Here is a 20,605-nt window from a genome sequence, read left to right as displayed (position 1 = left end):
TAAAAGTAAAATCGTTTGGGGTGCCTGGGTGGCTCAGTCGGTCAAGCATCCCACTTCGGCTTAGGTCTTGATCTCATGGTTTGTGGGTTCAAGCCCCACATCAGGCTCTGCTGACAGCTGAGCCTGGAGCCCATTTCAGATTCCGTGTCTCCCTCTCTCTGCCCCTCCCCTGCCCATGCTCTTTCTCCTTCAAAAAATAAACATTAAAAAAAATTTTAATGAAATAAAAGTAAAATCTTAAACAAATTTTTAAATGGTGAATGGCTCATTTTGTTGTGACTTTTACCTCTAAAAAAGAAAAACGTTGAGCTCAAACCACTTTTTCAATAGAGCCAAATGTTTATCTCATTCAACTGACACCCACGCCCATGAGTGGATTGTCCCCTACCAAACCATATTGTCCCCCAAACTGAATTCTAATTTATCTATATAAAGTACACCTGCACCTGATAGTTTTGAGAGGAGGTATGTAGACTAAGTCTGCTTGTGGAAAACCAATCTCATTGGCCTCAGTGTCCTTGTAGAAGGTAAAGGAAGTGGCCCCATACTTTCTCAATGATCCAGGAGCCACCACTATGAAGTGTAAAGCCACACCATGGGTTTTTCCCATGCCCATGTGTTTACTAAGTGCTCCAAGGAGGCTACTACCAAACAATTGCTAAAAGGCTCTTCTGTTTGTTCTTTAGTTCCTGAACTTTCCTGTGCCTGTCTAATCACTACTGGCCACACTTGTGTGAGCAAGGCCCACTTTCAGCCAGGTTGTCAGGCAGTAGAAATGGCTTTTTTATGGTCCAAAATTTAATTGGAGGGGACTTAGTAACACTAATGACTATGCACCCTCTTAGAAATCTCTACACCTAAGGTGGGGCTCGAACTTAGCACCCAGGGTTTGAGCCACGCGCTCTTCCAACAGCCAGCCGGCCTCCCCTGATGTACTCCTGAATGAGCACTTTGCTCTTTACACTGTATTGTTTACCCATTAGCAACTGTATTAAATAATTTCATAAAAACTCAGTGAAACCACACAAGCCCACAATAGGGGTGACGTGAAGTTGAAATCAGGCTGTTTCTAAGATCTTTCTGTCTGGGAATAGCAGGGTTGACCAAATTCTCCAAACCCTTTTTAATAAAGGTACTCTCGGTCAAGTTTCTGGCCAGTGGTGTCCCACAAATCCGTGCATAATTTGGGTACCTTCATGTTTGGTAGGTGACCCTAAAAGTTACTTAACCTCCCCCTGCAGTTTCTCCTCTGCACGTGGGAAATAACTGAAAGGAGGAAGCCTGCAGTTTATTCCTGTCCTCTTGGGGCAGAAGGGCATCCCTCTCTGCAATCCAAGTAGTTACTCCCATCTCGGGGAACCAGGGCCTGGTTTAAGTGTAATTGAGGAATAAAACGATTCATGTCACTTCACGACTGGGTGGGCATGGAAGGACCACAATGAAATTTAGATAGGTTTAATGACAGGCCGTGGAGTGCATTTTACAAGAGAAGCAGAACAGAACAGTTTCATCGTTCTGTCATCCTTTTTCAGACTACTGATGTGCAATGCCACCAACCTTTTTGCCTCGAGAGAAGACACTTCAAAGGGCACACACAAACTAAGGCACATCTGTGGTGGTGATGACAGACACAATTCAGACACCATTTTCTTGCTTACTGAGCAATTTATTTGTTTCTAGTTCTTATATTGACCTTTCATAAATATTCATCTCGTCTCCAATAAAGCTCCTTGAGAGCAGGGCCCATATCTTAACTTTTATCAGGGATTAGCACCTTGTGCACAACAGGTGCTCCTCAAGTCTTTTACCATCTAGTAAATCCCCCCCCCCCCCCCCCCCCCGCCGATGCTTCCCCGAGTGAGACAGTTCAAAGCTTTGCAGGGAAACAGGCCCAGCAGTATCATTTCAAAAGGGAAGCGTCTTTCAATTCTCTTGATTATATCAAAGTATAACTCGCTTGCTACCCTTTTACACAGGCTAACTTTCCCAGATCCCTAAACCTCCAAAGGGGTAGTATTTGAAATGTGTGTATTTCACTGTATTCATTTCTTACAGATAGCATCTATCTATGGCAATTTATATTTGTTTTCCATTCATGGGAGTGACACCAAGTTTTCTTTCTAAATATATTGAAGTAGAAGCAACTCACTTTAAAGGAAGAAAAAAAAACCCAACCCTGAAGTAACAAAGGTGGAACACAAATGAGGTAAAAACAAAAACTATAAAGGTGATACACCAAAGACTAAAGATTGGGAAAATAATGCCCTAGGCAAAATGTCCTCATTCTTGAGGGGCAAGCGGGAGGGCGTCCAAGGGTGCCGGTCTGTCAGATTCATGAGGCCTTTGAGAAGAAGTCACTGGCGTGACAGAACCAACGTCAAGTTAACAAGATTCTGCTACATCTTGTGAGGATCACACACCACACACGGTGTGCTCCCGAAGCAGGTCAAAAACTGAAGCCAAAGCAAATTCTTGAAACTTAAAAAAAAAAAAAAACCCTTTATAAAACAAGATATACCCTAGTATTAAGCTGCTCTCAGAAAAAAAAAAATAATAATGATAAAAAGGGCATTCAGCCAGTTGCTGTATTTAACAAGCAAAATATCATCAAAATCTAATTACCCAACTTTTATTACTCCAACTGCAGTGTAGAGAGATTTCACAGCCACTTGGGGGAATGTACAACTTCTGCAGCCTTTAAACCAAGGCGGAAAGCCAGACAACTCTGCAACACAAGCCCGTGAGGTACACTTCTTGGAAGGAAATGGCTGGGTCTCTTCACCAAAGTTTCCAGCATATTCCAGTAACACACCTAGCACTGCTTACAAACAGTGAGAGAGAGCAATGCAAAAGGAGAGAGAGCAACGCATTTCTGAAACACATCCCCTGAAACGGGGAGGAGGCTCAGTCTGTGGGAACGTCACCTTCGGGCTCTGCATCCGTCTGCTCCGTCTGCTTCTCTTTGGCTCCCGCAGCAGCCGGGGCAGGGGCAGGGGCAGGAGCAGGAGCAGGAGCAGGAGCAGGGACTACCTCGGCGCCCTCCACCTCTGCTGCCACTTCGCCTCCGGCCTCGGCGGCCTCGTTGCTGGCCAGGGCGGCTTCACCCCCAGCCTCTGCTTCAGCGCCGCCCTTCTCCGATGCCGTGCCACACGGTGTCTCCACTTCTCCCAGCTGTTCAGAGTGGGGGCCACGAGCGGCCTCCGCCGAGTCCACGGGGCCTTCCCCTTCGGCCAGCATTTCACTGCGTTCCGGAGCAGGCGCTCCCGCCCCGTCTACGGCTCTCACTGCTGCCGTAATAACCTCAGCTAAGACCTCCGCAGCCACCTCTTCAGGTGTCTCTTCCTTATCCTCACCTCCTAAATTGTCATCTCCTTCGACTTCTGGATCAACGGCTTCGTTGGTGAAAGGGTCTTCACCCTGGCCAAGAAGAGGAAAAGGTCAATGCGGCCTACAGAGCTGTCCACATGAAAGGCTGAAGGTGGCCCAGGCGGCCAGGAGTCCGGGTTCTTATGATGCCCCTTCAACAACAGAAATGCCTTCAACTACAGCAGGGGGGTTAATCCTACGGGTGCTCAGGGCCTATGGATCCAGAAAAGCTTCACCACAACTGTTTTGCCTTTTAACTTTAATTTTCTTATTTAGTTAGCTAGGGCGTATGGTATAAGCAGAATAAGGGGGTATTCTTGGTTTTAACATTAGTAATTTCAATCTCTGCGATGGGTTTCTGAAAGATACTTTTCCCCCTTCTTCAAAGGCTTTGTAAAATTTAGAGGAGAGTATTTACAAATATTTAACACAATAACTGCTCCCCCGCCCCGGTTTTGCACTTTTTAATCCAAGCATATAATTAATAGTGAAGTTCAAAAAGACCTAGGATTTCTTAACCCAATTAAAGCAAAAAAACCCTCATAACAGGAAGCTGAGTTTCAAATTTTAGTTTAAGTACACAGCCCTGGTTATATAAGAGTTGCCCCATTTTGCAGACAAGGAAATGAGTCTCAGCAACTTGTCAAAGGCCACACGACTATTAAGCATCAATCAGGATTGAACCCAAGTCAGACTCTGAGAAGCCAAACTTCTTTCAGCGTATGCTACAACTGCCTCTAGTTTAGAAAAAGTAAACGTCACCACCGGCAGATTAGGAAATAGGTTTTAAAATACGGTGTTTAGGGGATGCCTGGCTGGCTCAGTCAGTGGAGCATGCGACTTTTGGTCTCAGGGTTGTGAGTTCGAGCCCCACAGTAGGCATAGAGATGACTTAAAAAAAAAATCTTTTAAATATACGAATACATAAAATATGGTGTTTGAAGCTTGCGTCTACACCTGACCCAAGAAACTTTAAATCTGTTTAAGGCATGACACAAAACACTGACCAATCATGGTTATTTATTTAGATCCTATGATGCCTTGGGGCGCCTGGGTGGCTCAGTCAGTTGAACGTCCAGTTGACTATTGATTTCGGCTCAGGTCATGATCCCAGAGTTGTGGGATCGAGCCCAGCGTCGGGCTCTGTGTTGTGCATGGAGCCTACTTGAGACTCCCCCTCTCCCTCCCCGAACTTCGCACACGTGTGTGCTCTCTGATTAAAAAAATAAATGCAATAAAAAAATTAGATTCTGTGATGCCTTTTTACTGGGTAGCACGAAGCATCCAATACTGGCAGATTCAATAAATGAGAGGTGGGCAAACAGATCCTTCTAGTCAGGCTGTGCTGGAGCCTAACTGCCAGCCCCAAACAGTGAGGTCTGGGGCTGAGCATTTAACAGATGGGCTTCCCAAGGAGGAACCAGGGGCTCTTCCAGCCAGACCTCTCTCTGGGGCACCCTCTCTGGGACTTTTTATTACTCTGCTCGGGTCACTAAGGCACAGTAGTCGTGGCACCACCAGCTCTTTCCTCCCCCTCCCTCTTGTTGGTTGTCTCTGCCAGCAAGTCTCTTTTTGGCTTCTTTCCTGGATAGTTAGCATCTAACTTGCATTCTTCTTTAAGCATCTCACAATCACTTGCTCAGGATTTCATGGATATTCAAGCTTTCCCATGGTGAGCCAGCACCACTGTAGGCGCAAATCAAGCAGGACCATGTCCCAGACCCCACGCAAGCAAGGGGGGTCGCAGGAAACCCACCGCCGTGGAATTGCCAAACCTGACACCTTCCGGCGTCCCTTGATTCTTCAAAAGACTTAGAAATGCTAAATACTGTACTCTGGGTGCAATTCTGCACTTGTAGAGTTCATCCTCCATTCCAAAAGCTTCTCCCGTACACTGGACCCCTAAGCACAAACCTTGAGGTATTTTTCCAGCATCTTCACTATGTGTCTGTTGTTCAAAACACTCTTAGCCACATGGAGACTGGTTTTCTTGAACTGTTCAGCAGCCAACTGCAAAGGGAACCAAACGTGGACTTTTAGACCTGCTGTGCAGCAAGGAGCAAGAAAACTAGCCAGGCTACCCTGAGTTGCCCTGGGATCAGCCCTAAACAAGAAAAAGACCAGTATCTTTCTTCACTGTGGCAAGTGGCAAGTCCCAAAATGCCAGACTCCCATAAGGAAAGAAGGCCCTGGAGAGACACTGGAACTGGGACAGTGTAGAAAAGTCTGATCACCACTGACACACCAGGGCCTGCCAGGTACCGTGTGCACGAACAAGCATGAAACGAGAATATTTACACATCAGATGCTATGTGGACTCAGCATGGGAAAAGGACAAGTTTTTTCTTTTCAGTTTCTTGAGTTAAGGTGACTTTATGAGTAAATTCAACGGCAGAAGTAGGGATTCTGCAACCACCTGGATTATTTTTGATCTTGGCCCACTGAAACGATACTGCTTATTTGTGTTGTGTTTCCTGGATGATCTTTAATCAACTAGGAGATGCACAGGCAGGTACTGACATCTCCGTTTGACAGTCGGGTGAACAAAGGACAGAGACAAAAACCAGGGCTCAGCAAGTGAGCTTAGGGGCCACATGCGGCCACACCCACTACTTCTGTACTCTGGCTGCTGGTGCCCATCAGCAGCAGACTTGACATGTCAAGAGACCCCATGGAAGTATCTGCCACGTGACCCTTTATAAAAAAATCTGCCAACACCCTGAGTCTACAAGTTTATAGCCTCAGTCCCCACCACCTAGTTAAGCCCCAATCCGTTCTTAACTCTGGGCCCCCCAGGCCACTGTGCTCTGAATGGCCCTCAGCCTCAGCTTATGGGAAATCTGGTTTGTCAACAACTAGGAAATTTACCTGTGTGGCTTACAGGGAACATTCTCAACCAGGAGAATTTCACCTCCTCTACTGAAGTCCGTTGTTAAGTAACACATTTTCTCACATTTTAACAGAAATTCGGATGTGTCTTACAATCCACTGACGAAATGACAGACTCAACAGAGTATGTTAAAAAGCTCCTCAAGATGCTCGCATTCCCCACAAGACACAGAAGGCCCCGTGTCCCACCGGTGGCATCCTGGAAAGGCTCGGCTGGCTCGGCACAAGGAGGAGACTCACCCTGCGGTTGTGATTGTGGTCGACCGAGTGCAGGTGCCGCTGGAGGAGCTGATGCTGCGCGGGGATCAGCATGTCACAAGCCAGGCAGTGAGCCGCCTCTATCTTCTTGAAAAAGTGCTCCTGGCCGATCCCTATGGGTACAACCCAAGTCTGGCGCAATTTGGGACAGCATCAGGTGATACTGTCCTCCTGCTCCCCAACAGGGCCCACGTTTTGTCCTGGTGGGTTCGTCCCCAAGGATCGGGTTAGGGCAGAAATCTGTGACAGGCAACACCCGCCCTCTAGCAGGAGGGTGCAGACGGAAGCACATCTGCACTGGGCAATTTTACTCAACTTTTTTCATCCATCTGGTCATTTCATACAAAGGACGAAGAAACATCAGGGGGCGTAGTATCACTCCGAAAAGCCACCAGTAAAGTGACCTTCATTAGACACACTCAAGGGCTTCTTTCCATTGCTAGGTGTCCCACCCGAGGGTCCTCAGGTCACATGCTCAGCAACCCTACAACGGGCTGGCTTTGCACCCAGCCACGCGCCCCAAGACCACGACTCACCTTTGAAAGGGTCTGGTTTGGGTTTTGTGCTTTCCTTCTCCATCAGCTCCTGACGCCGCTTCTCAATTTTCTTATTCCTGTTTACGATGTACTCCTAGAGAAGATGGCACCGAATGAAATGGCAGGGCGCTGTGTCTGCCTGTCTCCCGGCCGCACCAGAGGCGGCTCACTGAGGGCGGCTGCCAAGCCCCTGGAGGAGGACAGCCCTGTCTCAGCCGCCCCGGGACGGGGAGATGGCTCTCCGAGCAGCTCGCGGGAACTACAATGGCCAGAGCACTCGGCTCTCCCTCGGACCTGGGACTTGTACGCTGTTATTCTGGAAAGCCCAGGCCTCATACTTCCCTTCCCCGTCCCTTCTCCGTGAGTGACCCGACTCCGGCAGGCCCATCAGGAAACACTGTGATGGACACCAAGTGTGCTTTACCTGGAGGAACTGTACGGTCTTGTCAGGGAGTTTGGTACTTATAAACCTCAATGTCTCTTTGTGAAATTTGCTTTGTAGATGCTTCTGGATTTCATCTTCTTCAAAGCTACGAAACTTGCACACAGAACAGGCGAACTGAATCCTGGAGAGGGAAGACGAAAAGAGCAATGATGCAATCAGCTCACCTCCAGTCAGAACTGCAATGGAAATGGGAAAGCAATTTCTCTACCAAGACTTCTGACTTCACACAGGGCATCAGAGTAGCCATTACCCCAGGTTTCCCCATGTCAAGAATGGGAGTAAAACCTTGCGAGTAGTTCAGGGAGGTGATTCATGCACCATTCCAGTCTGCTGGGCCCAAAGGCCCCTAAGAGAGCACCCTAAGGTGGAGATTTTCCAAAACTGTGGACTCCCTAAAAGCCTCCAGACCACTGCTCTGGGGGGGCATAGTAATTCCATAACTTCTTTCTGCAGCCACCAGAATAACATGAGATAACCTCATTTAAAAACATTGTTTTTACATGTTTATCTTTGAGAGAGAGCACGCAAGCAAGCTCATTGATTGGGGGAGGGGCAGAGAGAGGGAGACACAGAATCCGAAGCAGGCTCCAGTCTCTGAGCTGTCAGCACAGAACCCAACGCGGGGCTTGAACCCATGAACTGCGAGATTATGACCTAAGCCAAAGTCAGATGCCCAACCACTGAGCCACCCAGGCACCGCTGTGTACTCTTTTTAATGTTTATTTTCGAGAGAATGGACATGAGCAGGGGAGGGGCAGGGAGACAGAGGGAGACACAGAATCCAAAGAAGGCTCCAGGCTCTGAGCTGTCAGCACAGAGCCCGAAGTGGGGCTCCAACCCACGAACCTCGAGATCATGACCTGAGCTGAAGTCGGATGCCCAATGGACTGAGCCACGCAGGCACCCCTGAGGTAACCTCCGTGAGGGGGTATTCCTGGAAGACCTTACACAATTTAAAACCTATAAAACCCAAGATAAGTTTTCCCATGGGACTCAATGTAAAGACCTGTCATATCAAATTTTACAGCTAAAACCACATTTCTTTGTTGCCTGCTTTCAAAATCTCACAAATGCAGTCACGCTGTAGGGCAAGAGGAGAGCAGCTTGCAGAGCCCTATGCCCCCAGAGCGGGGCGCTGCTTCCCTCGGCTCTGCCCAGGAGGCCCTGGCGCACATGGGGTAATAGCATGGACCCGGTGGCACTCAGGAGTCCTCATCTACCAACTCAGACTGCTGCCGGCCCCCGATGGCAGGCTTCTCCTCTCTGGACAAGATATGACATTTACTTTTGCACATACTCTCATTGGAGGAGTGCACAGAAAAAGTCCTGGGGCCCTATGTGTACGAATGCGTACAACTCTCAGGAAGCTACCAAATAAATACAGGGTTCACGCTTCCTTGTGACTATTTCTCCAAGTCTCTTTGAGGACCCTCTGTCACTAGGGTGGAGTCTAAAGATTCCTTCTGAAGAAAATGTCATCTCCGTTCTCATACAGCATGGAAACAGACCTGATCTAGCCATCGTTCGTTACTTATTCATTTACAAACAAGCATTTCAAGGACGCCTGGGCGGCTCAGTTGGTTAATTGCCCGACTCCTGATTTCGGCTCAGGTCGCAATCTCCTGGTTCATGGGTTCGAGCCCCACATCGGGCTCCGTGCTAATGGTGCAGAGCCTGTTTGGGATTCTCTCTCTCCCTCTCTCTCTGCCCCTTCCCTGCTTGCTCACTCCCAAAATAAGTAAATAAACTTAAAAAACTAAAACTAAAAACAAAAACAAAAACAAATGTTTCGATGAATTTCTGTTTAACACTTGGAAGTGCCTACTTTCCAGTTCCTGGCTTTGCTGCCTCTACAGTTAGCTCTTTTGCTAACATCTGTTTTGCACTTCTCTGCACAGGAAAAGCACCACCCCATTTGAGCCATAAAGGGTTCCCCATCAGGTCACACAGAGAGCCTGTGTGTAGAGAAACAGCCGCGAGCAGTCAAGGCCTGAGCAACCAAGCGCTCACAAGGCCACCAGTGGTTTCCATTTCTAGTCAGCAGCCACCTGATCACTGAAAAGGCAGAGAGGCACATGGTGTGGTCACACCAACACCCTTCGCACTTTTGCAATTCTTTTTATACCTAGAGACTAAATTTGTAAAGTAGCACCTAAACGTATACAATTGCCATGCCGAACTCCAGAGGCGGTCGGGATTTGGTCAAGACACCCAAAGCACCTTCTTAGCAGCTCTGCTAAAGTTCACCTGTCTGGGGTGACAGAAGTGGTGGACTGGGAAACTCCCTACGGGTCAGCGGGAGAGCAATAGCGCCCCCTGCTGGACACATGCGGGCCAGCGACTCACTGGCAAGAACGTAGTGCCATCGGCATCTCCCAAGTTTTGTCTCCTCTCGACCTCACTTGCACTTCCTGACAGACACCACAGTCAGATCAAACCAGACCGCTCCTGCGTTGTGCAGTGAAGACAGATGAGCTCAGGAGAACCTCACCAGTGCCCGGGTTCCTGCCAACCTCCCCCTGGGCCTGCCTCCTCACCTGTCTGCCGCTCGGTCTCGCATGCGGTCTCTCCTCCTTTGCTTTTCCTTTCTCTTCTTTACTTCATCATCCTCATCGTCCTTCTCTCCTGTAACAGAGAAGTCCCTTCGAGACGCCCTGAGGAGCCTGCAGAGATGCTGAGCACCAGGGCTTGATGGGGACCACGGCTCGGCCACCACCAGGCACCCCGTGCCTGCTGCCACCTCCAACACAGCAGGGTCAGGATACCCTGAGGCACCAATAGTCTGTCAAAGGCTCCCAACAGGGATAGGCCTTTGATGAGAACCCTTGGGAGTTCTCAGGGAGTCAGCTCACATGCCCCCATGGTGTGACGAGGCTGGGATGGGCCAGGGACCCGGCCTGCCCATCCCACTCACACCACAGCCACCTGCTCTCTCTCTGTCCTTCCCTATCCTGCTTTTCTGATCCAGTGCCCTGCCATCGGTCTTCTCCCAAAATCACTTAAGGAGAGAGAGAAGCGATTCTTCCCAGATAAGAGGCAGCAGCGGGAAGGCCTCAGAAAATAGAGCAAGCCGCTCTACCGCCCTCCGTCCCACCTCTAGGTGGACCATGACGACTGTCCCGTCAGCCTCCTCTGAACTAGGGCCTCAGCAGGTCTGACAGTCCTTGCTGGCCCGAACTCTATCTTCCACTCACAAAAACCGTCCATCTAGGGCTTTCCCAGGGCTACGAGGGAAGCAGTCCTAGAAACAAAAGTGGGAAGAGACCAATTGGTCCTCCGTCCGTCCCCTGGGGCCAGCGCAGAGGCTCCTCTGAGCGCTGTGCAGCCCAGCGTCCCGGCGTGAAGTGAGGCCAGGCCAGGTCACCACGGCTCAGGGCCAGGGCCAGACACTGAAAAAAGGTTGGATAAGCATCTGAACTGTAACCCCTACCCCTGATGCCAGTCACGAGACTGTCCCACGAAGATGGCGACCGGCGTGCGCTGCTCAGAAGCCTCTCAAAAGGGCGTGTGGGATTTTTGGCAAGAGGTCACTGCCTGAAACTATTACTGTTGTTTAATAGCAAAGTCATCCCGGGTAGGTAGCAGGACCTGCGCGCAATAAACATGTCACCTTTGCTTTAGCATTTACCCTGCTGCATGAGCTGCGTACTGCTGTGTGGTCCCAAGCCATAGGAGTAATCACTTCAATAAACAATGTGGGAGGGCCTCAGAGGGTTGGCCAAGTCTAAACACATAGAAGGAGCATCTAAGCCAGGGGCCTGCAGATTTATGGCAGCAGAGCCACAAAGGAGCCAGCCTGTGATTCTTGGGGAAAACCAGCTATGGACAGACCAATGGGAACAGGAAAAGAAACAAATGGCAAGATCAAGGCCACGGTGTCTCAGGCTGCTTCTCCACACCCCCCTGAAAGGGTTGAACCTTGCTCTGCTCTTGCCGCTTACTTGAGACTCTTCGGTCTCCCACAATGGCACTGATAAGACCTGCTGGGCAGGGAATATCTCTGGAGGACCCGGGCTTGGGTGCACGTGACAGGCCCTCCCCTTCCCCACCCCCCACCCCCCACCCCCAGCTCCCAACCCAGGAAGGTGTCTGAACTCAGTCCCACACAGCCATGTGTGCTGCTGCCGCCAGCATGCCCACCACAGAGGCTGAGAGCACAACACTGGGCTGGCAACGCAGGGAAGTGTGAAAAGAAAGAAGCCCAGGAAAAAACAGTACAGGGACCTGCAACAGGCCAACAGAGAACAGAGCAGACAGGCTGGAGAGCACCTTTTCTTTTCTTTCTTGCGTTTCTGAGACTCTCCCTTCCCTGCCACTGCAAGCTGCTGCACATACTCAGAGATGAGGTTTGCCCCCTCTCGTGACAGCCTGTATCAAGTGAGGCAGACAGACCTGTTTCCAGCAAGTGCTGCTCTAAGCACTGGAGCAAAGCCTGGGGGTGAGCACCACGGCCAAGGCCCACCCGGTGGCCACGGCCCCTCTTCTGCCCTGAGCCGCCAGGCCCTCCATCCAGGCCCTGGGCTTGCTCAGAAGTCCAGCCTGGCCGGGAGCCGGGCAGTCACAGCAAAGCTCAGAGGGACATGGAGCGATGCCTACCTCTCTGCCTCCCGGAGTCAAAGAACTCGTCCTCCTGAAAAAGGGCACACACAAAGTTGGATGGTGAGGTGGAGTTTCCAGAACTCTCCACAACCAACCTAGCACCCTGCCACCACCTGGTCACAATGTGTCAGGACAAGTCTCAGGGCAGTGGGATAGAGGCTGTGTGTGTCCTATCACTATTCCTGGTTGCCTTCTGAGATTCTGTAACGACTAAAGTGCTGTTTTATTAAAGTCAGTGGCCCTCTTTCAGTTCTTTCTAAAGCTAAAGAATTCCCTCTGGCAAACACACCCGCACAGTTCTGCACATGGGAATGCCAACAGCCCATCCATCAGCTCTATATCAAGAAACCCTGATTTGTGGGATGCTAGTTCCAGCACTCTTTACTGAAAAGGAGCTTTACCAAATTTCCAGGCCATCTGTTTACATTTATCAAGGTAATAACAAATGCACCTAACTGAAAAGTGCAATACTGCCCATTTCTTAGCCATCAAGCTCAAGGTTAAATTACTCAGCAGCAGATACACAGAATATCTAGATCCCAGACTCGAGATCTAGGGAAGCTAGATAAAGAGCAAGTAAGATTCGCCCAGAAAAACCCGAAAATTCACTGTATTCTGCCTCCCCGACCCCCCACCCATCTGAGCATCAGAAGGACTTGGTTGAGACCTTCATATACTCAGATCTCCAGGCCCTGCCCCAGACATGGATCAGAATTTGCAGGGAGTGGGACGGGTAGGCAAAGGCTGACTCCCTAGGTGCTTGTGCATGGTCCTGGCTAAGAGTTGGCCTTAAATGCCTGTCTCTCATGATTGGTTTTGAAGGTGGAAAAACATGGAGGCAGCTGAGCACCAGCACAAAGAGGGCAGGAAGTAAGGCTTCCGTGCCAGTTTGAAAGCCTCAGCGCACACAGCCCACTGCACTTACCACGTGCGGAGCTAGGAACATCACTGAGGACACAGGAGTGTCTGTGGGGGAAGGGCTGGGAGTGTTTTCAGGAAGAGAAGCATCGTTGGTTTTTGTTTTAGAGAGAGAGAGAGTGAGAGAGAGCGCGCGCACAAGCGGGGGAAAGGGGCAGAGGGAGAGAGAGAATCCCAAACAGGTTCTGAGCTGTCAGCGTGTAGAGCCAGACGCAGGGCTCGATCCCACGACCCTGGGATCATGACCTGAGCAGAAATCAAGAGTCAGACACTCAACCAACTGAGCCCCAGGAAGGGAAGTACTGTTAGAAGTACAAATCTTGAGCTGCAAGTCAGACTCTTAAATCCACTCACACAGCAGTCAAGTCTACCACAGAAGCTGTTCCTGCCTCTTTGGGAGAGAGAGGGTAATAATGTAAAGAAGAAATCCCACACCAGAAACAAAGGAGGCTGACCAGTGAAGTTGGACTTACACCCCTGAATTCTTCATCTCCTGACCGGAAGTCAGCAGCTCCATCATCTACCGGACACAAAGAAGAGGGAAAATCAGCCCCTCCGTAGTTAGCCCGCTCCCTCCTTTCACCCTCCCAAGCTCACCGCCCAGAGCAGCCAGCACTTGTCCTGACTACAGTGGGGGCCACGGGAGTGCGGGTGATACGCGCCACCCTGGAGTTCAACACACATCCACTGTATGGACGGGCAGGAGGAGGAGCGCCAAGCACAAAAACGGACACATCTCACACCCACCCAGGCCTGCTGGCCCCCAGGGCATACCATTTTCAGAAAAATCTCCTTCGCTGTCAGCCCGGGCCAGTTTGGTGTCAGGCTCATCGTAGATGTGCAACTGCTTCCGTTTCCTGCCCATGCTGTCTGGGCCACAGCGGTCAAACCCTCTCCGTCTGGGCTACAGACACAAGCACATCCGATGTACCGCTTACCCCGACCATTAAGAAACCCCAGAGAAACGAAGATCGGAGAAGTTGTAAGATCAGAGAACAAAGGCAGGAAAGATCTTTGATCTTGTCACAAAACAAACAAAGATGACTGTAGTTGAACCCTCCCACCACCCACAACTTTATGCTAAGAAGTTGGACACAAAAAGCCACATATTATGTGATCACGTTCCCGTGAAAGGTCTAAGAGAGGTAAATCTACAAAGACAGAAAGATTAACAGTTGTCAAGACTGGAGTAGAGAGCAAGGAATGACTGCTAATGGCAGAGGTTGGCTTCTTTCTGGATTGATGGAAATGCTGTAAAATTAGATGGTGGTGAAGGTTGCGCAATTCTGTACATTTTTACTAACACTCAATTGCACACTTAAAAAATGAGTGAATTTTACAGTACCCAAATTTTCCCCAATAAAGCTGTTTGAGAAGTCCGCAGATTAGAGAACTTCCCAAGGGCTTACCCGATCCCTCATCCGGGTCTGTGACCGGCCGCATCCATAGGGCGCAGAGCTGTCATAGCCGCCGGCCCCCTGCATGCCCATTACACTGAAGTCTGGGGCCATGGACTGGGAGAAGAGGGAAGGCGGTGGCCTGCTGGGGGAGGGGCCTCCCAGGCCCCGCCCACCCACATAGTTCATCTCCGTCCAGGGAGCGGAAAGGGGCTCGGAGGAGGCTGCCGGCGGCGGCGGCGGCGGCAAGAAAGGGTCGCTGCGCATGAAGGTGCTGGGGGTGCTCCGGTCCTGAAAGCGGCCCTGGCCCTGGCCCTGGCCCCGGCCCCGCATGAAGCCATCAAGGGAGCCCCGCTCACGGGCTGGGTCCCGGCAGTCACTGTACTGACTGTTAAAGCCCCCATTTCGGTCAGGCCCCAGGTCAAAATCATAATCGTAGCTGTAGCTGGGGCGGTACGGATGGTGCTCAGGCAGACAAGACCTGGAGTCATAGGACTCAAACGACTGGAAGCGGAAGGAGCTGCAAAGGAAGCATAACCATCACTTCACTCTGGGCCCAAGCGCAAGTCTCCCGCAAAGCTGGCTTCACGACATTCAGAACAGCACACGGCACCACCACGCAGCCCTCCTGAAAGCTCAGAAGGCAAAGCACACCAAAGATCCCCCTTGAACGTTGTTGAACGAGGTGCATGGAGCCCTTGGCTGTGAGAACAAGAGGGTCTACAGGTACCTGACGCAGACACAAGGAGTCTGGTGTCATTTAGCTAACAGTCATACCCTAAGCCCCACCACTCAGGAAACCAGAAAGTCCTATTACAATGCCTCTGCCCCAATAACGCCCAACTCATCTACTCCATGTTCAGGAAGGAGCTGAGGAAAACCCTCCCTGGAAGAGGGGGTGCCCACTGCCATCTGCACAAAGCTGGGGTGTGGGATCCCCAGGGAAGGGCTCAGGTCCATAATCACCTCTCCCGGTCCTGCATGCCCTCCCCACCGCCGCTGCTCCCGCCCCTGCCTCCTTCCTTGGACATCATGTCCAAACGTTGATTGATCTTGGCGATGAGAGAGTCGGAATTGTCGGTGCACGGCTCTGGACCATAAGAAGCCATGTGCATGGCAGGGCCCCCAGCTCCCAGGCTGTCGCTGGCCTTGGTGGCCTCCCACGAGGCTGGGCCATAGCTGTAGGTCGCTCCTGTGGTGACGCTGGTGTTCTGGGCACCGTAATAATTGTAGTTTTCATAACCTGCCACGGGGAGGAAGAGCCAAATCAGACCTCAGCGGCCCCAAGGTCAGTCTACAGCAGCCACGTCTGGAGAGAAACACTCGCTGCCCACAGAGAAGGAAGACTGTCAAGGAACCAAGTGGCGCTGGCATCACCCCACGCTGTAAATATCACCCGCCAAGGGGCGGCAAGAGAAGGACAGAGGCTGAGCCTCAGCCACGAGTGGTTGGCTTTCCGCACCAGATCTGAACACTTGCTCCCCACTCAAAGCCAGAGGTGGCTGAGAGCCCGTGAATGGCAGTTGGGGCTGCTGCTCCCATAACAGTCACGATCCCCAGCTGCCAGCAAGTTCCTGACACTGCCTGGGCCTGCCAAGCCTTCAGGAGAGCTGTGGGCACAGCCAGAATAGGACGCGGGGGGGGGGGGGGGGGGGGTTGGGGGGCACGGGGAGGGGTTAGGTCTCTGTATCCCAGCCCCTCTGGGATCAGGTGGCCGATCAGAAGCCTTCTTGCGCGCCCACAGATCCCCAGAGGGCCTACCTTGCCAGCTGGCCACACCGGTTCCGTATGCACCTGAGAGAAACAAAAATAGGCAAGAGCTTTGTTTACAGAATGAAAGTGCCTGAGACACACACACCACCACCACCCCCACCTCCCCCCCCCCCCGCCCCAACTGTCACCTTACTCCACCAACCGCAGGGTCTAGGGCTGTGGGCAGCTGTGGCAGTGCTGTGGGAGGGGCACCCCTGGTTGGCCATTGAGGCCAGGAATGGCTGGGGCCCACTAGCTGTAAAACTCATTTCCTACAGCTCTACTCAGCTAAGCATGATCCAGACTTCTCTTGTAGGCAAGCCTGATCTCCCCCATCAGGACAATGAGAAAGGACAAGTGCAGCCTTCCCAGGAAGTGTCCAGTGTGGGCCACCAGCCAAGAGGCGGACAAGGCTAGATCCTCTGGCAGAACCCTTGGAAAGTGCCAGTTCTCACCACTTGCCAGAGCTCAGGCACTGCTAACACAGTGAGTACATCGGTGGAAGATTGTGTCCCCAACTCAACTAAGCAAGGGGACATCGTGTACCCAAGCGACATGGAAAAAGCTTCCTCCTGGGAAACTTGGTGATGGGAGAAAAAGTGACCCCACCACCCTCAATGGTGCTGGGGGCAAATTGCAGGGTCAGAGAACAAAGAAAGCCCTCATCCCATCCCCTGGAACAAATGCTGGCAAAAAGCAGACAACCTCGCCGCCAGGGAGGACATTCTGGTCCTTTAAACATCCTGAGCATCCAGCATTATGATCTAGATTCCAGAGCAGGGCCAGCAAACAGGGCCCCAGGCCAAATCTAGCCCATTGCCTGTTTTTGTACAGCCCGCAAGCTAAGGATGGGTGTTAGCTTTGTAAATGGTTGGAGATGGGAAGGGAAAAAAAAAGAAAAAAAAAAAGAATAGTTCATGACGTGAATTTTGACATGAAATGCACCATTTATATATTTGTCAAAACTCACAGAACTGTGCAACCACAGCGACTATTAATTTAAACTGTGGATTGTAATTAACGGCAATGTATTGACATTGACTTGTTACTGATAATAAACATACTGCACTAGTGCAAGATATTAATAACAAAGGAAACTGCTGGCGTGAAAGACTATCTGCTCAACCCCGTTAAGTCTAAAACTACTAAAAAATAAAGTCTATTAATCATAAAAATCTCTTATCATACCCTCAGCTATTTGCTCTGAATAATAAATCTCTAAAATAAAGGCTCTTTCACCACGTATGAAAACTATATGGTATGCAAATTTCAGTATCTTTAAATATTACTGGCACACATCCACGTCTGTTTTTTTTATAAACATCTCTGGGACTTTTGCATGGCAGAGACCGTATAGCCCCAAAGCCAAAAAAGTTTACTATGCAGCCCTTTACAGAAAAGGTCTCCTCCAGATCCTTGGGCTAGCCCTAGTGTGCCTGTCACGCTCTCCAGGTTACGGTCACCGTCCCGGGCTCTGGCAGGCTAGCGCCTCAGGTGTGTGTGGGGTGGAATCCACACCTCCCCGTGAAGTCTTACCTTGGGTGTTGGTGGGTCCAGCACTCCATGCCCCATAGCCTGCAAAGAGAAGACCTGTGAGTTAGGATCCTATTTGTCACACGGAAAACGGGTGCTTCTGAGGTGCTCTAAGGCACCTAGAGTGGTCGCTTTCAAGGACAGTTCAGTGCCAGCCTCACAAGAAGGCAGCATAACCACAACACTGTCCCTCTAAAAGTCCTGAGCGGGCTGATTGCCATTACCACCCTCCACACACAGGCTTGAGGTCAAAGCAGAAAAGAGTGGGGGGGATAGACTTTGGGGCCAGCTCTGCCAGTAGCCTGTGGAGGAAGCTTGGCCTGAGCCTCCATTCACAACCCGGGATGACACAGGACAAGGTGCCAGCTAACCCAGTACTAGGACACAGTTGTGTCCACATTCCCAGTTTGGCCCACCCACCAAGCAGTCCTAAGTCCCCCATAACTGAGAACAAAGTTCAGAATTTGGAGACAACTGTGCCTCTCCAGGCCTCACTTCTCCATGACCCTCCCTCCCATGCTCCCCTGGGCCTTCATGTCCCAGGGCTTCAGCCTGGCCTAAGGCATCCGGGCTGCAGTCCTCTCTGTGGTGGCTCCCCTTGCCCCTGCAGACTCCCATGACAGCATCTGTCTGGGCCCTCTTCATTTCTGTGTCCCTGGAGCCTCAAACGGAGCTGGGCACAGGCAGCCATCCACACCTGTCAATGATCCTCACCTTTACAAAACAGGAATATACCCTGTCTCTCTTTCCAGAACAACCCAAGCCACTAGCCAAGTGCCTAGTGTGTGCCCACACATGACAGGCAATGGGCACATGTTGGTGTCCCCGAATGCCATTTAGAGATAACAGAGCTAAGCCTTGGAGATTCAGAGACACATTGCTGAAGTTTGCCCTTTGCAGGCTACGGTCTCCCTTGCCACACAGCCTTTTCTACACCTGTGCGGTAGAAAAACAGAGTAACGATCCTAACGGCAAGTGACCGACTACAGAACACTAGTCTAAATACCATATACTAATCACATAACCTCATAACACCCCTTCAGATAGATAATATTTACCCTATTGTCCCAGAGGCTCAAGAGGCTGGCACTTGCCCATGATCATGGAGCTGGAGAATGGAAGAACTGAGACATGAACTCAGATGTAGGTGCCTCCTATGGTCAGGAACCAACTGTCAAGGCTCAGCGAGTCCTGAGAAATAACTCAAGGTGGAAAAGCCACAGAAGGACTCAAGGAGGCCCCAGCATCTAACCGGAACCTGAAGGGTTCTGGCAGGTAGGAAGTCAGGAGCATAAAACCTCTTCGTGCTCAGGACGTGCATAGGGCAGGGTTACTGGCTGAAAAGATCTGGTGGGAAGCAGGCAAGGAATTGCGAGACCCAGGTAGACTGCAGGAAAGACGGGGAAAGCCAGGGTGAGCCACCCCAGAACACTGGAGACACCCAAGCACACCAGGCACCTCAACAGCTCTCTTGCAATTCCTGCCGCTGGATCCTAACACTGCCACCTTTCAAGATCAGTGCCTTTCTTTAGCTGTTGTAACGAAGATCAGACTGCTTGCTTCCCCAACCTCGGATAGATACTTGGATAGGGACGGCACCTGGTTAAGCCCCCCACCCCACGTATTCCAACATCAACTGTTCTCCACGGACAAACTTGGCTTCCAGCGCCCAGCAAAAGCATCCTAGAAATCTCGGATTCTGGACACTGAGAGCCAGTCGCTCGAGAAAATCCGTCCTGCCGCAGACCCTGAGGCCCAAGTGGGGAAAAGGCACGTCCCCTCTTACACAGCCCCCAGACACCTCCAGGCCACAACGAGGGGCTGCCTGAAGGAAGGCCAAGAATCTGCCACCACCCCAGGGCACATCAGGTTTGCAATTCTGCACGAGACCCAACACTTCGAGGGTCAGCCTCGAAGTCCTGTCCTAGGCCAGCACGAGTCACGTACGCGGCAGGCGCCCGCCGACCCTAGCCCCTGCGGAAACCGCGCACTGGTGGGGCAAGGTCCGACCAGCGCCGCCCGGACGGCTTCCGGGACCGGCGCGACGGAGCACGTGCACAGCGTGCAGCCCCGGCCAAGCCTCACATCCCCGAGATAGGCAGCCGAACTCCCTCGGCCTCCAACCGCGGGCCCGGCGCCCCACAAGCTCTTGCCGTGGCTCCGCCCCCGGGCGCCGCCATTTTGTGGTCTTCCGAAGCGGGAAGGCGGACCTCCGAGCGGCGGGGTCGACCGAGCCAGTCCCGCCGGGTCTGAGGGGTAGAAACGGCTAGGACAGCCCAAGGCGCCCCCCGAAGCCCGCCGCAGCGTCTGCCCGCCGAACCCCGCCCGCCTCCTCAGGCCTCGTCGGCCAATCCCCACGCAGCGCCCTGGGAGCGACGACTCCGAGGTCCAATGAGCAGCGCGCGCGCGCCCCGGCCTCCTCTCCGCTGGGTCGGGCTGGAGTAACCGTGCTCGGGCGTAGGCCCTGTCCCCGCGGCCCTCTACGCAGCGACGGCTGCGTCGCCCGAGCAGCGCCTGGCCACCCCACCTCGAAATGAGCCGCCCAAACGAACCTCCGTAGCCCTGCTCCATGTCTTCAGCTCGGCCCGCCAGCAGCCCCTTTTTCTAGGGTGCCACAGGACGCATGCGCTCAACACACTTTCCGGCGTCCGCTACTGGAAGACCAGGCGCATACGTCACTCCTTCCGCACACCACCACTGGCTGGCTTTCGCGGCGCACCCGCCCGTCGCCCCAGTCGGCCTTCCGGTTGCTTGGAATCGGCTTTCACGGCATCTTGGGAGTTTTGGTCCGGACACGGAGTCTTACCCTGCGCAGGCGCTTCCCTCTAGCTCCCCGCCGCCAGTGCGCAGTCGCACCCCCACCCTTTCCCGGGTCCCACGCGCAGGCGCAGTCCGCTTCCCACTACGCCGAC

The 20,605-nt window shown here is 51.9% G+C and overlaps 1 protein-coding gene across 1 annotated transcript; it reads right to left on the bottom strand.

Annotated features, from left to right (window-relative positions):
* Positions 1 to 2,613: 2,613 nt before the first annotated feature.
* Positions 2,614 to 20,425, bottom strand: AKAP8 (A-kinase anchoring protein 8). The gene is made up of 14 exons (XM_027050323.2): positions 20,246 to 20,425; positions 17,697 to 17,735; positions 16,170 to 16,202; positions 15,375 to 15,651; positions 14,421 to 14,928; positions 13,786 to 13,915; positions 13,485 to 13,531; positions 12,091 to 12,124; positions 10,032 to 10,119; positions 7,474 to 7,615; positions 7,050 to 7,143; positions 6,496 to 6,626; positions 5,281 to 5,376; positions 2,614 to 3,417 (listed from the first exon to the last, which is right to left on the bottom strand). The coding sequence occupies exons 1-14, from the start codon at positions 20,262 to 20,264 to the stop codon at positions 2,905 to 2,907; spliced, it is 2,151 nt and encodes a 716-aa protein (XP_026906124.2). The 5' UTR covers positions 20,265 to 20,425; the 3' UTR covers positions 2,614 to 2,904.
* Positions 20,426 to 20,605: the final 180 nt, after the last annotated feature.

This window comes from Acinonyx jubatus, chromosome A2 (assembly GCF_027475565.1).
Source record: "Acinonyx jubatus isolate Ajub_Pintada_27869175 chromosome A2, VMU_Ajub_asm_v1.0, whole genome shotgun sequence".
Classification (NCBI taxonomy): Eukaryota; Metazoa; Chordata; class Mammalia; order Carnivora; family Felidae; genus Acinonyx; species Acinonyx jubatus.
The sequence above is the reverse complement of the archived record's forward strand: the minus strand, read 5'-3'. Positions and strand labels throughout refer to the sequence as shown.